Source organism: Branchiostoma lanceolatum, chromosome 9, assembly GCF_035083965.1.
Source record: "Branchiostoma lanceolatum isolate klBraLanc5 chromosome 9, klBraLanc5.hap2, whole genome shotgun sequence".
NCBI lineage: Eukaryota > Metazoa > Chordata > Leptocardii > Amphioxiformes > Branchiostomatidae > Branchiostoma > Branchiostoma lanceolatum.
In genome coordinates, this window is record NC_089730.1 from 527,834 (window position 1) to 551,857 (window position 24,024).

At 40.5% G+C, this 24,024-nt stretch overlaps 1 protein-coding gene across 2 annotated transcripts in view; it reads left to right on the plus strand.

The window, feature by feature from the left end:
- Positions 1-46: 46 nt before the first annotated feature.
- Positions 47-24,024, plus strand: part of LOC136441548 (EVI5-like protein) — a 29,468-nt gene continuing 5,490 nt past the window's right edge. The window contains exons 1-15 of one of the 2 annotated variants that reach the window (XM_066437894.1): positions 47-182; positions 4,727-4,834; positions 12,661-12,901; positions 13,369-13,593; positions 14,260-14,334; positions 14,653-14,778; positions 15,041-15,184; positions 15,703-15,792; positions 17,222-17,319; positions 17,441-17,501; positions 17,901-17,954; positions 18,679-18,711; positions 19,034-19,180; positions 20,511-20,660; positions 21,307-21,447. In XM_066437894.1, the coding sequence (XP_066293991.1) occupies positions 4,752-4,834; positions 12,661-12,901; positions 13,369-13,593; positions 14,260-14,334; positions 14,653-14,778; positions 15,041-15,184; positions 15,703-15,792; positions 17,222-17,319; positions 17,441-17,501; positions 17,901-17,954; positions 18,679-18,711; positions 19,034-19,180; positions 20,511-20,660; positions 21,307-21,447 (1,668 nt within the window). In that variant the 5' untranslated portion in view covers positions 47-182; positions 4,727-4,751. Of the gene's footprint in view, positions 183-4,726; positions 4,835-10,030; positions 10,378-12,660; positions 12,902-13,368; positions 13,594-14,259; positions 14,335-14,652; positions 14,779-15,040; positions 15,185-15,702; positions 15,793-17,221; positions 17,320-17,440; positions 17,502-17,900; positions 17,955-18,678; positions 18,712-19,033; positions 19,181-20,510; positions 20,661-21,306; positions 21,448-24,024 lie in introns of those variants that run through there. The other variant, XM_066437893.1, reaches the window with a different exon arrangement.

Consider the following 24,024-nt stretch of genomic DNA (forward strand, 5'->3'; position numbering starts at 1 on the left):
TGCCCCTTTTAACTCCCCAATCTCCTCTTCATCCCTCCAGTTTTTGTGAATGGCCCATTGCGTCATGTCCTGACCCGGAAGTAGCGGTTCTTGCTGAGATATTGACCATCAAACGTTTGTGCACAGGAACTTTACACTATTTCATGTTGCTGCTGAGGATACCGTCACCATCATACATCACGGTGAGTTTGTACACAAGCATGGCGATGGTCTGTTTTGTACTTAAGTAAGAATCGTGTTGCACGCTGCCTTATGTCCACCAAGGCTATTTTAGGGGGGGGGGGGGCTTGATGGATTCAGGATGAATAGAAATCATATGCAAAGTCGGGAAATTATCGTACGCTGAGATCCTTGCTGAGATGGACTACAGATTTCCTTTCAACTATTTGACATAACTCATCTTTTAACTACATCTTGTCTCGTTGTTTCGAGTATCTCCGGATCCCGTTTCAAAATTGAAAATCAGCTGGAGCATTTGTGCAAATAAATTGCATGGCTGTTTTGGATAATATTTTCTCAGTGTAGTAAAGGAGAAATAAGCCCATTCGCGGTTTCGATTACGCATATGCAGTGTCAAAGGTGAAGGCCCCTGGCTTGTAAACACTTCTCGTCTCGACATTGTCTAGATTTGCATAACAACGCCCAGACGGGTTTTGTTTACGTCTCAGGAGCCTTTACCTTTGACACTGCACATGCGTAGTGGGAACCGCGAATGGGCTTATTGTTTCATTGGCCTTGAATAGTTGGAATTGACCACATGAATGTGCCTGGGCCAGGAGAAGGCTGGGGGAGGGGGTGTTGTGGCAGAAGGCCAAACAATTGTTTGCAGTGTGGTGACCTTGCACTTGCAGTGAACTTAGATCAACATTAAAACTGCAACCATGAAACCACCAGGAACAACAGATTTCAATATTTGCAGTATTAACAAAACAATCAAGACGCTGATTTTCTCCTTTGACCAGCTATCCTGAACACAGTCATAATTCGAAACATAGAGGCAAAAGCCAGAACATTGACAACACCACCCCCCCAACCCCCACCCCCGGAATTGGCATTTGAATATCGATCCGCCTATTTAGCGGAAGTAACACTGGAATATACCAGAATACACATAAAGAAGGGTGAAATCTACCTTACTTAATTTACTTAGGTCAAGCTCCCACATGAAAGATTCCTCCACAGTCCACTCCACCCTATCTTCCTGTGTAACATAAGAGCAGCATTAGCATATTGGTTGGGTGTCGGGCTTGAATCTCAGAAGCTGTCTCCCGAGACTGAGGTTAGTGGTCACACGTAGATTAGCTCTCTGTAATAGTTCGTAGATGATTGTAGTATAACCACATTTCCATCTGTAACCCAACCTGCCGTAATAGTAACGCTCTAGACTATTGTGTATACTCCTGTAGACCTTTGCATAGACTTGGTTAGTATAGTACAGCATATGTCACAGAATAAACAATGATCCGAACAACAGTAATGGAGCCGGCTTGACGTCCCTATCTTTATAGTAGCATATCTAGCTATAAAGGACTCACTACTAAAGGCCAAATCCAATACCCTAGACCAGAAAAGTTACACCTGTTCCATCAAGGACTGGACTCTTAGGGTATCAATGAAATCTATCAAAAGACTGAGTGCTTTCATGAGTAAACAAAGACTGCAATAGCTTGCTATGAAACAATATATATATGGCCCTTGGAACAAGAAGTCACTAGAAAGTACTTGGCGATCGTGGCGACAGGTGATCCCGGCGCGTCGCCATGTTTGTTTAGCAAGGTCTGAGAAATACACAAGATTGAAGAAGACAGGTGAAATCTACTGAAATACGGAATGCTTTGATAAGTTGACATAGCAGGCTGCTGTTTTGTTGAAAAAGATAATGTATATATTTGACCCTGGGTCACTTGACCTGGGTCTGCCTTCCTTGATATCAACGTCGAGGTCTGAATTCATTTAGGGACAGTAAATATAACCCAATAAAAGGAACTTGTAAAGCAGATATTCAGGAGACACACCCCTGAACATGCTTTTTTGGTGGTTGATTTATCACATGTTTCGTGTCAGGGCTGATATTTTGCTAGTAGTAAACAAAATTGTAATCAATTATGATAACCGGTTGCCATGATCGCTCAGTATTTTGTGCTGATTTCTTGTTCCCAGATACGTATGTACATTACTGCGATATGTTTACTCATCATAGCATACAATATTTGGGTAGATTCCACCCTTCTTTATGTGTATTCTGGTGTATTCCGGTGAATACGCGGATCTTTAAATATTCATCTGAAATACAGGTATAGGCGAGAGGCTTGGTTTGCTCCAAGTCACAACAATCCCAAAGGTCAATGCCAGTTACACTGCTTCTGAGAAATGCATGACAAATATATAATTGTGTATTTGATAGAGTCCATTCCAAGTCACCGCGAGGGTTGTTATTGTCATAATTTAGAACTATTGTCAAGTTACTGTTATTATTTGTGTAAGAGATTTGATACTTTTGAAATATTTTGAATGTGATTTCAACTTTATAAATATTTCTTAAGTTTTCTACAACTTTAGAAATATTCATGATGTATAATATGACATTTACAATGGTTTCTAAATAATGGTAACAGCATTCTACCATTATTTACAATTATTTACAATTTCTTACCATTTTCTACCATTATTTGTAACATCTCTATAAATGGGTCAGAGGGCTGGGAAGAAAGTAATTCACACATCCTTACGAAGTTTAGGGAAGAATGCTTTCCACAAAGGACCGAGTGGTGTCCTGCAGTGAAGTCTAAAGATGTACAAAGGCAGACAGAAGGGCCAGATTAGCACCTACTTTTATGGGGGCAATCACCATTCTACCATTGTTAACCATTTTCTACCATTTTGTGTTATTATTTCTAAAAGTTAAATAATCACATAGATGTTTAGAAATTATTACAAATAAAGAGGTTTTTGTGCAGTTACTTTCAAAATAATTCTGAATTATCTAATTAAATTCAAATAAATTCATATTTTTGTATTTGATCTTTTAGAAAAATTTAGAACTATTGTCAGTCAGATATTCTTTTATTAGAAATTTTTCAAAATGATTACAAATATTATTATAAAACCCTCGCGGTGACTCGTAATGGACTCTACCATATGACAAATATATATATTAATTGTGTATTTGATTCTGGAAAAAGGGAATATTTGGACGCCACATCAAATAGGGTAATAAGTTGTGCATGTGAACTCTGAGGGTTCAGAGATCACATGTGCATATGATTAACTGTCTTTTTGATCTGCCGTCCAAATAGTTTATATTCTGAAAGACCATGTTTTTATGAATTCAAAATCAATAAAATTTTGTAAAATTGCACCACAGTTAAACAAAGAAATGAACCATTTATAATCCAGTAGCTGAAAAGTGCCCCCTATGCAGACCCCTAAGTGATGCGTGATGGGAATAGCAGGTAAGCATCTTTCCATCCGGGAGATGATGGCAGCTCTCTGGTGTCTTGGACAGGGTCCTATCCTTGTGTGGCAGTCTCGGCCGCAGCTTGGACATGCAGGGAATGGTGCAGACCTAAAGTATGAAGATCCAGGTCATTCCATTCTACCAGTCCCCTGCTGTAGTGGTGCTGTGTGGCCCAAGGGCTACAGAAGTGGAGATGTTCACTGCCCCCATGCACCCACATATAACCTGCATGTGGAAGTGGTATTTTGGATGCCTGAGGATGTTGAAGTCTTTAGTTTAATGTATGATGGCCATCAGTCTGTTTGTTAGAAATGATAGCAGGTGAAGATAAGGCCACACCAACTTCATTTTATGGATGACATCCTCTGGAGACCCCAAAACTAATGCACGCGGGCGAAAAAAAAGAAAATCCAGCAAAAAAAAAATGCTGCTAAACCACAGGACTACTAGTACAAAGTTGGTATTGCAAATTGAACCACAGAACACAGTTTATTTGTAGGAGGTACATGTAGGTTGTCTTGTTCATCATAGCAGACTCAGCGCAAGTGATTGATTTTTAATATATAAACAAGAACGACCAAAGAAGCATACTATCCGAAGGTATTTGGCTCCAAGGACTGTGGATGATATATGACTGTGATGAGAATACTCATATACACCCATAAAGGCAGTTTCAACATACATGACATTGAACTCCATATTAAGAGGTTCCATTCCATGGTTTTCGCTCACAAATCTCACTGTGAAACCTCTGCCAATCCCTCAACTCCTCTCCCATGTCTCTCATTATTGCAAAAGAAACGTGTCAGAGCCACTCTGGATAGGTCGTGTTTGAAATTGTCTGGGCGATACTCGCTGGCCGCCGCGATCCTCTCGTACAACTGTGCAAACGCAAAATCCCCCTAGCCAACATCGATGGCATACCAATCCACAAATACGCCCCAGTTTTCCGATAAGCCGGCACAATGCTAGCCTTTTGCGGCAATCTAAGTCAGCAAGTTCCGGAGTTCCGTGTAGCCTTGGAGGAGGTGATTTTTTTTTTTTTTTGACAACAGGCGAAAATCAATGCGCGCGCGGATGTCATCCATAAGATTAAGTTGGTGTGGCCTAAATAAAATTAGATGTTGATGAAGGGTGTTATGAGGTCTCATCAGGTTGGACACTTGGATTTTGTAAGTAGATAGCCTTCATGGACATAAACAATTTACCCACAAACTGCATAAAATGTATTCCAGCTGCCTCCTGTTAAACATGTAATTTATCCCACAGCTGGGCGCCCCTGTAAGAGACCGACATGGAGACGCCCCTGTCTTCCCCTGACGGCCGCCTCGGAGAGGAGGAGCTAGAGCTTCTGGCCAAGTTAGAGGAACAGAACAGGTGTGGTACTGTACATAACATGATAATGGTACTTACAGAACAGGTGTGGTACTGCACTTGACCTGATGATGGTTATTACAGAACAGGTGTGGTACTGTACATGACATGATGATGGTTATTACAGAACAGGTGTGGTACTGTACATGACATGATGATGGTTATTACAGAACAGGTGTGGTACTGTACATGACATGATGATGGTTATTACAGAACAGGTGTGGTACTGTACATGACCTGATGATGGTTATTACAGAACAGGTGTGGTACTGCACTTGACCTGATGATGGTTATTACAGAACAGGTGTGGTACTGTACATGACCTGATGATGGTTATTACAGAACAGGTGTGGTACTGTACATGACATGATGATGGTTATTACAGAACAGGTGTGGTACTGTACATGACCTGATGATGGTTATTACAGGTACTGTACATGACATGATGATGGTTATTACAGAACAGGTGTGGTACTGCACTTGACCTGATGATGGTTATTACAGAACAGGTGTGGTACTGTACATGACCTGATGATGGTTATTACAGAACAGGTGTGGTACTGCACTTGACCTGATGATGGTTATTACAGAACAGGTGTGGTACTGTACATGACCTGATGATGGTTATTACAGAACAGGTGTGGTACTGTACATGACATGATGATGGTTATTACAGAACAGGTGTGGTACTGTACATGACCTGATGATGGTTATTACAGAACAGGTGTGGTACTGTACATGACCTGATGATGGTTATTACAGAACAGGTGTGGTACTGTACATGACATGATGATGGTTATTACAGAACAGGTGTGGTACTGTACATGACCTGATGATGGTTATTACAGAACAGGTGTGGTACTGTACATGACCTGATGATGGTTATTACAGAACAGGTGTGGTACTGTACATGACCTGATGATGGTTATTACAGGTACTGTACATGACATGATGATGGTTATTACAGAACAGGTGTGGTACTGCACTTGACCTGATGATGGTTATTACAGAACAGGTGTGGTACTGTACATGACCTGATGATGGTTATTACAGAACAGGTGTGGTACTGTACATGACATGATGATGGTTATTACAGAACAGGTGTGGTACTGTACATGACATGATGATGGTTATTACAGAACAGGTGTGGTACTGTACATGACCTGATGATGGTTATTACAGAACAGGTGTGGTACTGCACTTGACCTGATGATGGTTATTACAGAACAGGTGTGGTACTGTACATGACCTGATGATGGTTATTACAGAACAGGTGTGGTACTGTACATGACATGATGATGGTTATTACAGAACAGGTGTGGTACTGTACATGACCTGATGATGGTTATTACAGAACAGGTGTGGTACTGTACATGACCTGATGATGGTTATTACAGAACAGGTGTGGTACTGTACATGACATGATGATGGTTATTACAGAACAGGTGTGGTACTGTACATGACCTGATGATGGTTATTACAGAACAGGTGTGGTACTGTACATGACCTGATGATGGTTATTACAGAACAGGTGTGGTACTGTACATGACCTGATGATGGTTATTACAGAACAGGTGTGGTACTGTACATGACATGATGATGGTTATTACAGAACAGGTGTGGTACTGTACCTGACATGATGATGGTTATTACAGAACAGGTGTGGTACTGTACATGACATGATGATGGTTATTACAGAACAGGTGTGGTACTGCACTTGACCTGATGATGGTTATTACAGAACAGGTGTGGTACTGTACATGACCTGATGATGGTTATTACAGAACAGGTGTGGTGCTGCACTTGACCTGATGATGGTTATTACAGAACAGGTGTGGTACTGTACATGACCTGATGATGGTTATTACAGAACAGGTGTGGTACTGCACTTGACCTGATGATGGTTATTACAGAACAGGTGTGGTACTGTACATGACCTGATGATGGTTATTACAGAACAGGTGTGGTACTGTACATGACCTGATGATGGTTATTACAGAACAGGTGTGGTACTGTACATGACCTGATGATGGTTATTACAGAACAGGTGTGGTACTGTACATGACCTGATGATGGTTATTACAGAACAGGTGTGGTACTGTACATGACATGATGATGGTTATTACAGAACAGGTGTGGTACTGTACATGACCTGATGATGGTTATTACAGAACAGGTGTGGTACTGTACATGACCTGATGATGGTTATTACAGAACAGGTGTGGTACTGTACATGACCTGATGATGGTTATTACAGAACAGGTGTGGTACTGTACATGACATGATGATGGTTATTACAGAACAGGTGTGGTACTGTACCTGACATGATGATGGTTATTACAGAACAGGTGTGGTACTGTACATGACCTGATGATGGTTATTACAGAACAGGTGTGGTACTGTACATGACATGATGATGGTTATTACAGAACAGGTGTGGTACTGTACCTGACATGATGATGGTTATTACAGAACAGGTGTGGTACTGTACATGACCTGATGATGGTTATTACAGAACAGGTGTGGTACTGTACATGACCTGATGATGGTTATTACAGAACAGGTGTGGTACTGTACATGACCTGATGATGGTTATTACAGAACAGGTGTGGTACTGTACATGACATGATGATGGTTATTACAGAACAGGTGTGGTACTGTACATGACATGATGATGGTTATTACAGAACAGGTGTGGTACTATACGTGGAGTACAGTCGGTCGTTGTGGTACAATCACTGTAGATCTGAGGCATTAGGGGCCCAAGATTCACTTCCATGGAGCATGGCTCCTGGTAGTAGGGACTTAGATACCTTACTAGAGTTTTGAAGGGTAAGTGTCTGGAAGTTAGGATGGACAGGACAGGAGGTTCTTGAATTTTTCCCAGGCGATGCAGCATCTGATAGTAACAGCCAGCTCACATCCACCCCCAGCACAGAGCATGTCCCCAAGGTAACAGAAGCTGGCTTCCATGTCCAGTACCACCTCATCCACTGTGACTTGTGTTGTTGGGCAGCAGTCCAGTGGCCTGGCTTCCCCTCAACACCTCGGACAGATGTAGGACCCCAGTGCGGAAAATTTATGGGACAGGGCTTCCAAGACGAGGGTGAACAGCTGGGGACTGAAGATTGAACCCCGATGGACCCCCACTCCAACACCAAACTCCTTGCTGTACTGTACTGAAATGATTAGATTTTGGGCCCCCTAACAGCTTGTTATGGTACTGCAGCAGAATTTTGATATCTTGTGTTATGGACAGGATGGTAGGTATCTCTTAGGCTCAGAAAGAAGGGACATAAGTTTGGGCCCCTAAGCATCTTGGTCTAGAACTGCAGGAGCATTTTTGTCAATCTTCCAATGACGATAACTGAAGAAAGGTATGACAGATTTTCATGATTTTACAATTTGGTATGTGGATAGCTCAGACAAGTACATGATGAAATGCAAATCATGCAACACAGAACTAAATTTGCATAATTAATGAGAAAATTCTATCGCAGCATTTTTTTATGTTTCCCTCCCTATACCCTGTATTGGGTATGGTGGAAATATACTGTTTTTGCTGGTGTGTGCTTCTTTTTTCTTCTTCTTCTTCTGCCAAAAAACCAAGTACATGTAGATGTAGGTGGTAGCTCTATTTATGCAGGAAATAGCATTTCAGAGGGTCTAGATTTCAAAATTTCCCGGGGAGCATACGGACGCCCCCTAGTATTGACGCGACGCTTGTCATAGTGACATTTGATCTCAAATTATCTCGCCCCCCCATACAAAATTTTGTGCCGCCGTCTCTGTAAGGTGAAACTAACAACTGTCTTAGTGTCCGAGTTGGTTTGAATATTTGAAGAAGGTTGGAGGTCCAAAGGAAAATTCTTAGTGAGTCAAGTCTTGTGGTGGATTATTTTTAAGCTTAAAACTTTTCCAATATGTACTCCACCAACACAGATGAGCTTTCATGGGACAGTGAAATTGTCCTACACATTTTCATGGCAAAGGTGAACACCATTAGTTGATAGCTGGACGGGAAGATCTGATATAGAACCCTGTGAATGAATACGGCCGTAGCATTCCTTTCTATGACAGAGCAGCAGAGTTAGCAGCAGCAGGACACAGTGTTCTCTGATGATTGATCACACTTTGAGTCCAGTTCGAGTCAGCAAAACAATCTGTTGGTTGTCTTGTGAATAATTGTGTGGAGCTCCAGCGAATGTGACATTTATATGAATTTCCAGCGAACAATACTGTGGTAAAATCCTCCCATGATGCAATCAGACTGTTCCAGTGAGGTATGGAAAGTTTTTGACCTCTTCGTCTTCAAAATTAATGCAGGGTTTTCAGAACATTTTAGACCGAGTGTTTGTTACACTGGAGTCAGTAGTCTCTCAAGTTTGCAATTCTGGTGGTATTACTGAATATGTATCTATCTCCCTCAATACCCAGTTTTTTAAAGCAGCAAATAAAAGTACAAGTAACAAATTATAGTCACTGTCTTAATGTTCTGCAGTTAAACTGTTTTGTTTTTATTTAATGGTCACCACGCAAAGGCTGCTTCTGGAATATATCAAATTTCTGAAATATCTGTCTTTTTGATTAGGTTTCGACCTGATATATCGATAGTAAATAACACGATCTAGAATGTAGCAGCACTGGAATGGCCTAGGGGCTTGGTGACACTGGCTAGGCTAGAGACTGAGAACACCTTTATGTGTCCTCTGAAGTTGTTTTTCCAGTTTGCTGTAAGACTAATACCTGTAGGTGGTGTTCTCCCACAGTCATTAAACTGCAGCAGTGCACACATCAATGCTCCATTTTGTTTCTTGCACACCATGAAGGGCAGGTTTCAGAGGTCAGGCCTAATGAAAGAAGCCAGCAATTACTTGTAAATCTAATTATCTTCCCCTCTTTTCCATCCAACCCAAAAAAACAGTCATGCTACATTTTTACCATGGCAATATATCCCATAAGTAAGCATATCTGAATACAATTGAAGCTTTGAACACTGCAAACTACTTTAATCTGAATTGTCTTTAGTGAAATATGTAACCTGGAGAATTCTGTTTATTTCTAACAGTTGTCCTGAAATGTCCTGAGGCAAATATAACAGTTAATTATTGACCTTTGACCCTTGACACTGCTTTGAACCATGGTCAGAAGTGTAAGGAGATAGATAAGAAGGGAGGGCGTCAGCCTGGAACAGACGTCATGTAATTACTGCAGGTGTGCTGACACTGGAACTTTGTATTGAAGTTGTGTGCTGATGTGGCAGGTAGGGTGAGGCCCATGTAGGGGAAACAGACAACTGCCTGTTGTTCCACTGTAGAAATCAGACTTGTCACAGACATAACGCAAGTGTCTTACACCCAAGACGAGAGAATGGACAGGCCCGCCAGGAGTGTGGATGTTGTACAGTTGGTCAGTGAAATTCCTGCAGAAATCGAGGAACCTCCAGAACAGCCAACAGGCTTTTTTGATCGCTTTCTTGCCCCTCCCAAACGTGTGAGGAGAGCCTCCTCTCCTGCCAGGCTGTCAGGTTCAGAAAGGACTGAAAGGTAGGCTGTCAGTATAGAAGAACGTGGAATGTTAACAAGCAATAGCTCTGGTCAAATTTGTATCTGTGATGGATGTTGTGTACTTAGACAATCTTGAGGACAATGTAAGACTTAAGTGTAAAGCAGATGAAAGGAAGTTAAAGGTCTTACACTTAATGTATATGCTCTATGTGCATGTAACGTAACATGACCAGTTAATGTCCGATTTACTAGTATTCAAAACTTATTTATCTTAAAACCGCGCGAACAGAGCCAAATTTCAAACCCATGGGCAGAAATATCAGCTTTTCTATAAGAAAAATGCATGGTCTGTAAGTTTTTCTCCGCCTATTTAACACCGTGCGAGCATGCATTTATACTGAGGTATATGATGAAAAATTGTGCTTGGGTAACCCATTATCGTTCACTTCAGTCTTTTCCCTTCTAGCGCTATGCTTGAAGAACTTAGAAAAAACTGTCCAAAGTAGTCTACAGAAAAATGATAGTAAAATCACTGTCCGTTCCGCCACTTGCTTGACGCGATGGAAGAAAACAATATTTATCTGTGAATTTCCCCGACATGCGTGGCACGTGGCGTTCACGTGATAAACGCATGGCCATTATGTTTTGCCGTGCACAAATTAACCTCCCGTGCGGGGGTCGCTAGGTTGTATCAAACCTTTCTAAAACTGGTTTCAAACCTCGAATCACCATGGATAGTCTGAATATCAAAGAAAGGTTTAACGTCAGCTACTTTTAAAAGATATTAGCTATCGTATAAGTTTAAAAAACATGATGAAGTACGCGGTGTCGAATTACATATAGAATACAAGACGGGGTATTCCGTATCACCCGAGGTACCAGCCCGACCGCGGATCAGATCGCCCGACGGCCGTAGGCCGGAGGGCGATCCGACCCGCGGGAGGGCTGGGACCGAGGGTGATGCGGAATACAGACTGTGATCGCGATCTGTCCTAGGACAATCACCGATTCTACTAGTAGAGATTGCGATCGCAATCTGTCCTAGGACAAACGGCGATTCTACTTGGACAAATTCTGATTAGATGGAAATGCTTTGGGAAATAGAATGAATCATTGCATTACATTTCAATCATGTTTAACATGCTACCTACATTTCACAATTATTAACTATTTTAGGTGAATTAGTTCATATTTCATGATGGATAAATTTCATGTGAGTATGTTTTCTGATAAAGTAATTTCTGATAAAGTTGAGTGACAAAATTTTGATAATGTGTGAAAGATATCAGTTGGAAGAAGGTGATCCAACAATTTTTCGGTATGCAAATTTTGAGGTGTCAAGATAATACTGACAGTTTCACACCTATTGAATTCACAACCTTAGGAGAACAATAACAATTGTAAAGTAATAAAACAGGTGTCAAAATATCAATCTCAGTTTCAAGATACTACAGTTTCACACCTATATCATTTCACAAACATATACTGAATGATTTCACAAGTTTGGCAGAACAACAAATATTAGAGGGTGATCAAACATTTTTGCTGTATATTGCTTTTTCCGTTATCTTAGCATCAATTGAGTTTTGATCAGAGTTTGTAAATACTAAATAAAATCATGGTTTATAAAAAAATATTGCTGTTCCTTTAATATCTTAGCATCATCAAGTTTGGATTGCCGTTTATCCTAGGACAGATTGCGATCGCAATTTCTACTAGTAGAATCGGCGATTGTCCTAGGACAGATCGCAATCGCAATCTGTCCTAGGACAAACGGCGATCGCGATCTGTCCTAGGACAATCGCCGATTGTCCTGAATCGCCATCTCTACTGTGACATATACATGTGACCATCGCTCACTTCTTGTCACTCTACAATGTACATGTACATGTACGTGAACTAGCATACAGAAAATATGTAACTGCGAAATCACAAACCGACCAAAAATTACACCTCACCTTGAATAAATAACCTCTTCCATTGACCCCATGACCTGGAAAGTCTGTCATGTCTGATAAATGACTAGTTCTGTCAACTCTGATCTCTACTTACTGTCACTCCCACAAGTCTGACTCTTGCAGTGACACCATCATCCACTCTACTGACAGTGTCTTCAAATAGCTACAGACACACAAGAACATCCAGACATACCGAAAACAAAATAACGTTACATGGAGGCAATTATACAAATAAGCCCCCATGGCTGTGAAGAGTATTATAAGCCTCTTTACAAAGGTAATGTTGGAGTAATTCTTACAAAAAGCAGGTGATTTTTTCACCGCTAGGAAGAGTGGTACAGTAACATTGTGTAATTACTTGCAGAATCCTGGAGGCTGACAGTAAATCCCTGAAGTCGTTGTCCGACTCGTCTCCGCGCGGCTCCAGGACCAGCCTGGTGTCCAGCGACTCTGTCAACAGTAACTTGAACAACTATGGTGCATCAGAGGACATGACGGAGTCAGGAGGAGACAGAACACCCACCGAGGAGGACACCTGGGTCGTCTGGGGGGACATTGTTAACGACTGGGAGGAGTTCACCAAGCGGAAACCCAAGTTCCTGAAGGTTGGTCTCATTCTTCTCTTCTTTGTTGCATGCAGGAGTCAGCCATGTTCATGTCATGTTCATGTCATGGTCTGCGGAGCTGAATATATTATCAAATGATGTATTATATTGTATATGTATGTATGATAAAGATTGTTGATGTATTATATTGAATGATAAAAAGATTATGGACCGAAGTGTAAATTTGGTAGATCATATCTCCATTGATGCACATTGTATCAAAAGAAAGCTTGTTTATTACCCTGTAAGATGATAAATCATTTATCACAGTCCCACATTTGTGAGATGATCTCCAGGGCTGACTTCATCTGCATGTCTGGGTTGCAAATTGCCCAAGATTCCCTACCAAAGCAGTCAGTGTTTGACATTGGCAGGGAAATTGTGGTACTTTTTGTAGAGCATTATTGGGCAGTAATTGTTTGGCAAAGGTATGAGGTTGTGGAACTCCTAATTTTGAAATTCTGCAGAATCTAGTGAGGAGAGGTATTCCCCACCACTTCAGGGGCATTGCCTGGCAACTGCTGTGTAACGCCCACCGGTCACCGCTCAAGGAGAAATATGCAGAGTACCTGAAGGCCACATCACCCTGTGAAAAGGTTATAAGGAGAGATATTGCCCGCACATATCCTGAACACGAATTCTTTAGAGAAAAGGATGGTCTTGGGCAAGAGACTCTGTTTAACGTCATGAAGGTATGTTGCTTTTAAGGACTTATGGTGCCTCTCCATCCAGCCTGCACAATTTCAGGGTTTGCGGAATCGATGGGGTGGTCTACTAGGTGGGCTAGTGGGGTGGGCTACCTCAGCATTGTACCCTTTTTGGGCATCAATGCTATTCATGGGGGTTTGGCCTCTTATGGAATTTCCTTCAAGAGAAACTGGGTCAAGCTGTGGGTGGGCTAGAGGGAAGGCAACAGCTGATCATATGGCAGGTGGGGGGGGGGTAGATTTTCAGCAATGAACTCCACCAAGACTGGTAGAAAAGCCATTTATCATAAACAAACTTCTAAGTACTCAGTATACAACAATTTCATGGTGAACATGTAACTATATAATAGCTACATACAATAACTTAAAAGTCTTTCAATTGGCATATTTATCCTATGTTCCAAAGCGCCCTGTGTTGCTAGAAATATCTATGAAAAAATAAATAACGTAATGTAAAATATACAAAAGTGAGAAAAAGATTGTTGATGTATACAAAATGTACATGTAAGTTAATACTATAAGTCAGAGATCTGTTAGCTCAGGCATTACTGCATCTTTGTAGAAACAAAAACTACACTGTGATGTTTTCATGCTGCAAGTAAATGTAAGCAGACTACATGTATAAAACCATCATGTTTGGTATCTCTTCAGGCCTACTCTCTGCATGACAGGGAGGTTGGGTACTGCCAAGGCAGTGGCTTCATCGTGGGACTTCTACTCATGCAGGTACGTTCTCCTGATTGGTATGTTGATATCGCATTATGTTGTGATTGTGACTGACAAAAGATAGCGGATGCTGTCTGAAATGTCTGACTGTTTCAAAATTTTATCCAGTTGCTTGAGTAACTATTTTTTGGCGTATGTTACTACCTAGATGTCTAACCTTTATCAACGTGGTAACATTTGTTTTCCAAACTAGGTCGGGATTAGGTATTCGGGATTAGTACGGTTCCCGTTATACATGTATGTCTTTACTTGCTGTAATGTTTGAAATTCTCCCAGCCAATGGCCATGTGTATAGACAAGGTGCTGTGATATTTGTAGATGCCTGAGGAGGAGACGTTCTGTGTGCTGGTGCACCTGATGCAAGACTACCGCCTACGAGAGCTGTTCAAACCCAGCATGGCTGAGCTGGGCCTGTGTATGTTCCAGTTGGAGTGTATGGTGCAGGTCAGGCAGCCTTACAACTTACATGCTTTTGGTAGAGGGCTCTTGAAGAACAGTTAACTTCACATTTTGCTTTGTACACTGTAATCCTTTTCATTTGCTGTAATATATATTTATTTATCAAATTTGCAAATTGCAGGTATCAGCTAATAGATTTGTTACCTACAGTAGCCAGATACTAAGTACTATAAAGGAAAAGAGTTCCACGACCATTCACGTACCTCTGACAACAGCTGCATTGTTTCCTGTTCTGTGCATGTTACAGGAGCTGTTACCTGATCTGCACATCCACTTCCAGACCCAGTGCTTCCACACCTCCATGTACGCCTCGTCCTGGTTTCTCACACTCTTCGCCACAGTTTTCCCTCTGCAGGTGGCCTGTCGAGTCATGGACCTCTTCATGTCTGAGGTGAGTTCTCGCTCTCAACAGATCATTCGTACTTCTCACATACCTTCACTTCTTACCTCTGTCAAAGGGGTTATGATTTTCTTTTTTTTTAAACTCCAAATATCTGATATTTCTACCTACAGTCTGTACTTTTGTTGTTGCAAACTTCAGGTTGCAGGTGAGTGTTTAACCTCTTCATTACATCACATGTTACATCAGCAGGTACCCTTAGACCACCAGCTGTTACAAAAACGGTGAATTTAAAGACCTACTAAAAATGCAACATCAGTAATTCCGTGATGTGTCAGATATCCATGTGTTCAGGACATCCTAGAGAAGGAATTAATAACACTGTTTTTCCTTTGGCAGTTTTAAGGTATGTTATTACTGAATATGAGAATTACCAACCTGATAACAATAACTGTACTTTTTTCACATGTGCTTATCGACCTGCTGATGGTACACATATCTTTGTCCAATTGTTTTGTCTTTGTATGCAAAGTCCTTAATATCTTCACATATTGGGTTGTATTTAACAGGGTATGGAGATTGTGTTTAGGTTGGGGATCGCACTGCTGCAGGCTAGTAAGTCTGACCTCATGCAGCTGGACATGGAAGGTATGCTCAAGGTAAGGATAGTCAGTGGTACTTAGACATGGAAGGTATGCTCAAGGTAAGGATAGTCAGTGGTACTTAGACATGGAAGGTATGCTCAAGGTAAGGATAGTCAGTGGTACTTAGACATGGAAGGTATGCTCAAGGTAAGGATAGTCAGTGGTACTTAGACATGGAAGGTATGCTCAAGGTAAGGATAGTCAGTGGTACTTAGACATGGAAGGTATGCTCAAGGTAAGGATAGTCAGTGGTACTTAGACATGGAAGGTATGCTCAAGGTAAGGATAGTCAGTGGTACTTAGACATGGAAGGTATGCTCAAGGTAAGAATAGTCAGTGGTACTAAGGCATGGAAGGTACATTATGTATGCTCAAGGTACAAACAGTGGTACTTAGACATGGAAGGTAGTCATTTCAGGCCACAGCAAGTAAATTTCATGGATGACATCAACGTGCGCATTAATTTTCACCTGATTTTGAAATAAAAACAAGAATTTTTTAACCCTTTGTCAATGGTGAATATATTTTAACATTACCAAAAATGGGGCAATTTGTTTCCAACGTCTGTCAGTTTCATTGCAAAAACGATAGATGCTGTAAAAAGGTGGGTGATTTCTGAGGCACGGAAATTTAGACAGACAGTCAGGACAGCAATACACCTTTCTCACGCTGCGGACATGAATGATAGAATGAGGACAAGGCCAATCAGGCAAACAAATCAAAATTATTTACAGATTTATTTTTCCTCCCAAATCACACAAAGTTTTAAAATATGATATCCAATAATGAATATTATAACTAGTGTAATGCACAGAAAAGATGCAGCAGTTAAGAGCCATGTTGACCGATTGATAGTCCCGCCCTCCTCCGTCAAAACGTAGAAATGCAAACTGAAAACATAGAAATGCAGTTATTTGACGGACATGCAGCCACTTCCTCATTGGTCGATTCTCTAATTATTATGTAATCATTGTCTGAACTGGTAATTTTGCAACAATGTATTGATGTGTGAATACATAGTGTCGTTGTGGGGGTCACTGGGTTATATCAAACTTTTCTAAAACTAGCACCGAATTTAAAATGAATATTTGAGATAACGAAGGAAGATCTGACATCAGCTACTTTTAAGATATGCTGGCTTCCTTGTGATTTTGAAACAATGAAATATGTGATGTCCAATTACATAGCATTTACAAGTCATGTATGTCAAACAGGTAACTTTTTGTTACTGCCTCAGGAGTTTATTGTGTTGTATCTGAATACAAACCTATTTCGTTGGTCTTTATGAAGAAAACGCATCATGATTGTTATGGGTTTTCGTTGGATGTGAAATCTGTGTTTCCATGATACTCCTCAACATGTGCCATGACTGTGAATGATATGAGGTAATGTACGTAGTGTTACATGTAGATGCTGATCGAGCTGTTTTCTGTACACTCTGCAGTATTTTCAGAAGGAGATTCCTCTAATGATGCAAAAGGACCCAGAGGGTATCTTCAACCTGGCTTATAATATTAAGTACAACCAGAAAAAGATGAAGAAGTGAGTTTCAAGTTACCCGGTAACGTTATGAATTTATTGTCGCTTTCCTCATGTAAGTTACATTTGTTACTCTTTCTCTGAAATGTGCAAGTTCTAATTTTGTCACAATTATATTCCACAGGCTGGAGAAAGAGTACATGTCACTTAAGAGCAAGGAATTAGAAGAACAAATTGAAATTAGGGTAAGTAACATTAGTTTCAAATTGACAATCACAGGCTACCTTTAATCAGCACGCTAAGAAGAAGTAAATAGATCTAAAACTGAAAAGTGTGTACATCACTATGACAAGCATTGGTGTTTATCTGAGAGAAATAACATGGTGTTTAGTTCCTATTTCAGTTCTCCAGATGCCATGTTAATGACCATCAATTGGAACTGGCTACCCCCAAAGAATCTCTACACTCCCTCTGTATACATGTATGTGTTGTTAAAAGTAGAAAAAAGTACTAAGTCTTTTTGTACCAATGGACAGATAATGTTGGATGTACCAATCTACAGATAATGTACATGTAGTGTGTAGTTACCGCCGATACATTTGTTATGTTTGCTGCCAGCAGTGTTGTTTTCTTTCTTGTTACAGAGACTAAGAAATGAGAACCAACTTCTTCGCCAAAGAATAGAGATCCTGGAAAAAGTAAGTTTTTCCTATTCAAAACTACAGGTGTACGTTCAAATCATCAGCTTCGTCATTACAGATAAAGAGAAAAATACAGATAAAAAGAAAAAGAATTTCAGAACTTTTACAATCAGCATTATGATAAAGTTTTTCCTGTGTTCTCAAAGTCTTGCCATGATTTCGAATGATTGGGAAATACAAGAAATTCAACCTGTTTTTGAATATCTCTAGCTGTGTCAGATGAAGTGTACATAGTGTTCATAATGCTCTGTTTGTGAACCTTTCATACCGTATATAATGTTTTCGGCCATCAATCTAGCAATACCAGCAAAAGAGAGACTCAGTATTTCATTTTCTTCTATCAATGTTCCAGCGTACCTTATCCACTTGTGCTGTGGAAGTTTTACTGTCATTCTAAACACAGTGAAACAAGAATATTGGACTGGCTTGTTGAGTTCTGGAAATGATTCTCATGATCAGAGAGGGTGACCTTCATCTGTCAGCAAGATGTTGATTATAGTCATTTCGCTATCATTTACCTTGGAAGGGAAAGCCCAAAAATCTTTTTCCAGTCCAGCAAAATTACTAGTTTTGTGCACTGTAATGTATGTTTCTCTATCCCTGTCAATACCAGCCCAACAATCCTATTTAGGCATCACTGTTTTTATATGTGGAAACTGTCTGAGTGTTTAACTCAACCACACTTCACGATCATGGACACTTCTATTGTTCTTCCCTATAGGAGAGTGCTGCTTTGGCAGATAAGCTGATACAGGTGTGTGGCTTTGATGGGGGGGGGGGGTTGTTTAGCTGTGCCTCTGTTTAGCTAGGTACATATATCTCAACCACCATCCTCAGCAGCTAAGTCTGATGAATCAGTGTTATACACTGACATGTGACGTTTATGATGATGATAATAAGTTTGATGAATATGAAGAAGGACTATGAAATCCTAAACAGCAGCCTTACTTGACTGATTTATAAGCTAGGCGTATTGCAGGGGAAGATTGAATAACACAAATCTGCAATGTCAGTGAATATGTCTTGGGGATAAGATGTGAAAGAATTTATTAATGTTGGAGATGTGCCTTATTCAGGGACAAGTTGTCCGAGCGCAGGAGCAGGAGGAAAGCTTCATCATGATGAGGGAACTGGCCGCTGTCCGACAGCACAGCTTCGAGACCATGGCAGCGCTGGAGGATGCACGTGATGTCATCAAGACTCTGACAAGTGATGGACAGAAGGTATCAGGGTACAACTAGATATTAATCAAACATGGGCAGACCTTTGGGTATGTTACACCAGAAATCAGCAACACATACTTCATTATACATGCACTGTTAGAAAGTGCTTATGACATCCATGACACCAAACATTTTCCTATGATATTCAACAATCATGATAGTTTCGATATTTATGCCAAGTAATACTATACACCCTTCTGTTATTGAACATCGCACAGTAAAAAAATCATTCTCTCCCTTCAAATGTTTTGCCACTAGATAATAAGATTGTACAGTCAAATCAGCTTAACTTCAAAATCTATTTGTCCATGATTGTATTTTTACAATTATCCAGTTTAGATTACCCCAAGGAGTTACATGTACATGTAAACTGTAGGGAGGGGGAACCATTTTGCTTTGACATTAGCTACACAAAATGATCATATTTCACCACAAGCAACTTGTGCTAGTAAGGCATGTTGATAAAGGACAACCTCTTCTCTTTTTTTCTCCTCATGTGGGAAGAATTGTACAGTCATGTACTTCAGTTCTAGTCGCTCATAAATTGAAAGAAATTGGCTTAAAATGGCACTTTCAAATTTGTTATCCATTATTATTTCTATTTGCAATAAATAATAGAATGAATAAAAAGAAATAACCAGAAGATTGTAAAAAGTCCTAATAAATGTTTTGGTCAGCACAAAGTATAACAATGTACATCAGGCCTCAATGTACCACCTTCATATGAAGTTTGGTGCAGGTAGAATTGGAACTGTATTATCTATGTCTACCTACATGTACATGTACCTAGCCTGCTCTGGTTCAGGATAAAATGAGCTCACAATACTACAGTAACTATGTAACCCCCATTAACATAAATCCGCTAGGTTACATGAATATGGCACTTTGAAAAACTGTGGGTTTGAGAGATCTCTAATGTAGTGTAGTCTATGCAGGGTTTAGATATAACGTTACAGGAGTGCATTATACTGGGGGAAGTTGGGTTGGAAATCTGTTTCATTTCATCAGGGTGGCGGAATTATCTACCCTGGTGGTATTATGTTCGTAGATGTTACATGTCATATATGTCCAAACCTGCCTTGCTTACATCATAGTACATAATGGTTCAAAATGGTACAGAAGCATAGATATGCTGAATTTAAAAGAGAACAAAATGACTGCTGCAGGTTGAATGGTACTTGCACCAGGGCAGTAATCAGAAAAACAGTATATTGTAGAAGAAGTAAGCACATAATGAAAACCTGTAAATGTTGTTAGCATATAGCTGCACTGGTTCACATGTGACCAGAATGCTAAAATATCTTTAATGAGTTCAACTTGTTCCCATCAGCCTGTAGCTTGTTCCAGCCATACCCCATTGCTGGGTCTCTCAGATAAGGCAGTCTCCGAGCTGCAGCAACAGTTGGCACAGGCCAAACTACAGGAGGCAGAGGCAAAGGCAGAGCTTGCTGATCTGAAGGACAAATGCCAGGAGTTACAGGTAGGTTTGTATGATACCGTTATTCACACAGACATTCAGTAACAAGTCAATGTTCAAATCAACAGAAAGATTGTTGTATGGCGGTTTGCCATGTCAGAAGTCTTCATGACCTTACATGTACCTCCACTATCCCTTGACCTCATAATCTACATGTAACGTTAAGTCTGTGCACATGTGTGGGGTGAATGTGGTGCGTATGTGGTGTGTGTGCTTATGTGTGTGTGTGTGTGTGTGTGTGTGTGTGTGTATGTGTGTATATATAGGTGTGTGTTTGTGTCTGTGTGTGTGTGTGTGTGTGTGTGCATGTGTGTATATGTGTGTGTGAGTGTATGTGGTGTGTGTGTGTGTGTATGTGTGTTTGTGTCTGGTATGTGTGTGTCTGGTGTGTGTGTCGTGTGTGTGTGTGTGTGTGTGTGTGTGTGTGTGGTATGTGTGTCTGTGTGAGCGTGTATGTGTGTGTGTGTCTGGTGTGTGTGTGTGTCTGGTATGTGTGTCTGTGTGTGTGTCTGTGGTGTGTGTGTGTGTGTGTCTGTGGTGTGTGTGTGTGTCTGTGGTGCATATGTGTGTGTATCTGTGGTGAGTGTGTGTCTGTGTGTGTATAGGTGCAGATCCTGTAGTTAATGACACATGTTCCAATGTCCTGTAGCACAAAGAGAACCAGACGTCCAATGTGTGTGTAGAAGCGCTGCAGGAGGAGCTTGTTCAGGTGAAGCTTAGAGAGGCGGAGGGGCAGCTGGCACTCAAGGAACTCCGACAAACAGTAGTGGACCTGGAGGAGCATTGGCAGGTAGGAACCACCTCCATTAGAGCTAAAGCAGAACCGACAATAGTGCTCTGTATGTACACTTCAGTTTTTTGACCATGCAGTCCTTCAAGATACATGTAATTATTAGCTGAATTTTGAGGAAAAAAATATTTTCTTGTAAGCATTGGTAGCAGAGCTACATGTAACAGGGGGTTCCATATTCCGACATATGTTCTAAGCAAACGCACAGTCCTTTTGTAAAGGTGTGTGTGACACTGAACCCATGGAACATATGCATGAGCTTCAATCTTCAGATATACTTATAACTGAAATTAAAGGGGCATATTGTAGAATCTGGTGGGCAAAAACTACACATAGTAAGAATTTGAAAGATCTACACTAAGATTCACATTTGTAACTTATTTGTTACTTATTTCCAACATATTCCTGTCATTTTGTCACATTTCCACCATTAATAAACGACGAAAAACGCAAAACGTGTAAAATCTGGTCATTTACATATTAACTTGCGTCCCCCAAGTTAATATGCAAATAAGCCAGCGTAGAACGCTAAGAAATGATCGAATCAACCGTTACGGTCGAAGATCGAGCTTCATAGGAAAATCACCACAAGTGATCAAACTTCAGAACGATGCACGTTCGATCGCGTGTTCGGTGATGGTTCGACAAAATGGCGGACATTTCAAGTGGTGGTAGGGGGTACCTTGCCTTGCAAAAAGACGTCCGCACGATACAACAAAGTTGCATCCATACGTGATGAATATAGCTGTGCAGTGTAATAAGGTAGATTCAACTAATGATGTAGAAAAATAATCAAAAACAAAGAATTTTGTTTTATGCTCATGTCACAAAATGTCCCTTTAAAGCTTCACAGGCGTGCATTTCTCACATATTTAGCGCTATGTGCAGGAGAGTTATGGCCCGCGGAAGCGACAGTTGATTTTTCGTACATGTAAGTAAGGAATGTTCCATCACAAAAGGTATACCCTATAGCTAATACCGAACTATGAAAATACAAGGTGATTGCTGGACAAAGCGTAGCATTTAAAGTGCATAAGACACCAAAATACAACATTTTCCTATTATATGTAATAGGAATAGCATCATTCAATGAATATAAACGTTTAAAACAAATACACACCCTTCTGATGTTATCTAACATTGAACCATCCGAAACCTTACTTCCAGCTCTTGATTCTTATGTGATCTTCTCACCAGGTAATTACATTAATCAGTAACTTGACCAGTCATGACGTCACAATGAACACGGCAGCTGGTTTGGAACCTTACACCACGGCTTGTGAAAAACATTATTTGATGAGCAAACAGTGCTTAATTATTGTGATAACATTTAACTAAAAGACATAACAATATTTATTTTGTTTACTTCTCAAAAGAATGTTCTTTCCGAGCCACGGTGCCAAATCGGCTACCATGTTCATTGTGACGTCATGAGTGATCAAGTCACTGATTAATGTAATCACCTGGTGGGAAGAATCAAAAGCTGGAGGTATGATGTTTTGATTGTTCGATGTTCAATAACATCCGAAGTGTGAATATTTCGTGCAAATTTCTGTGTTATTAAACAATAGTATTATGGTTTATGTAATTTCAGGAAATCCTTAATTTTGATGTCATTGGTGTCTAATACACTTAAAACCATGAAAAATAACACAAAAATACAACGGATTATCTGTCCAAAAATCTTTTCATTCCGCGGATCGGTGCTGTGCTTACAACATTGCAAGTATTGTCGACGCCTTTTTGCGTTTGACGTTCGTGGTCACATTGAAATTGAATCACAGGATCGATAAATATGGCAGAACGCGGAGACGTTGTAAACAACGCACGTCGTTTCAGCCTGAATTATTCAAGAATAAAGACACTAGCAAGAGTGCAAGACACAGGTTAGAGTTTTTGTAAATTTCAATAAACATTTCTTGTATATGTGGTGTCATCCTGGAATATTCCATATTCTACACTGAGTAATTCAGCTGAGTTGAAGGCTATGTTTGCAGGCAGTTTATTCGTCAACCTCCGCCGAAGGCATAAATTCTAACGGGTTTTTCAGTCGTCAGTTGTGGGAGTTCACGAACTTGAACATATGTTGTGAGCTTGCAATTTTCAACATAGAAACTAAGTCCATTCCTATCCGTATTTATTCAATCTACTTCGGAATTAGGGGTATGTCGAAATTGCGAGCCCTCCCGTTACCCCTTCTGGCAGAAATAAACTGATGATGTTTTGGTAAAAGCTGTGACTACAGCTCAGACATGTTGTAAGGGATTGCATTCGTCATTTCGGATGGTGACGTAAAGCTGCCCGTGTATGAGAGAGCTTCAGGCTCAAGCGTCAGACCTCTGCACGTAAAAGAGCCCAACACACTTATCAAGAAGAGTAGGGGTGACCCGGTGTGCTTGGCCAAAAACGCGAGCCGTAGTGAAGCCGCATTGCACTACCACTAGCTACTTGAAAAAGCAAATTATGCTTCACCTCAAATGAGGATGCCTTGAAACGAAAACGAAAAAACATATTATGTGTATATAACAATGTAGGTATTAATCATGTACATGTGTAGTTAAACAATCATTGTTTGCA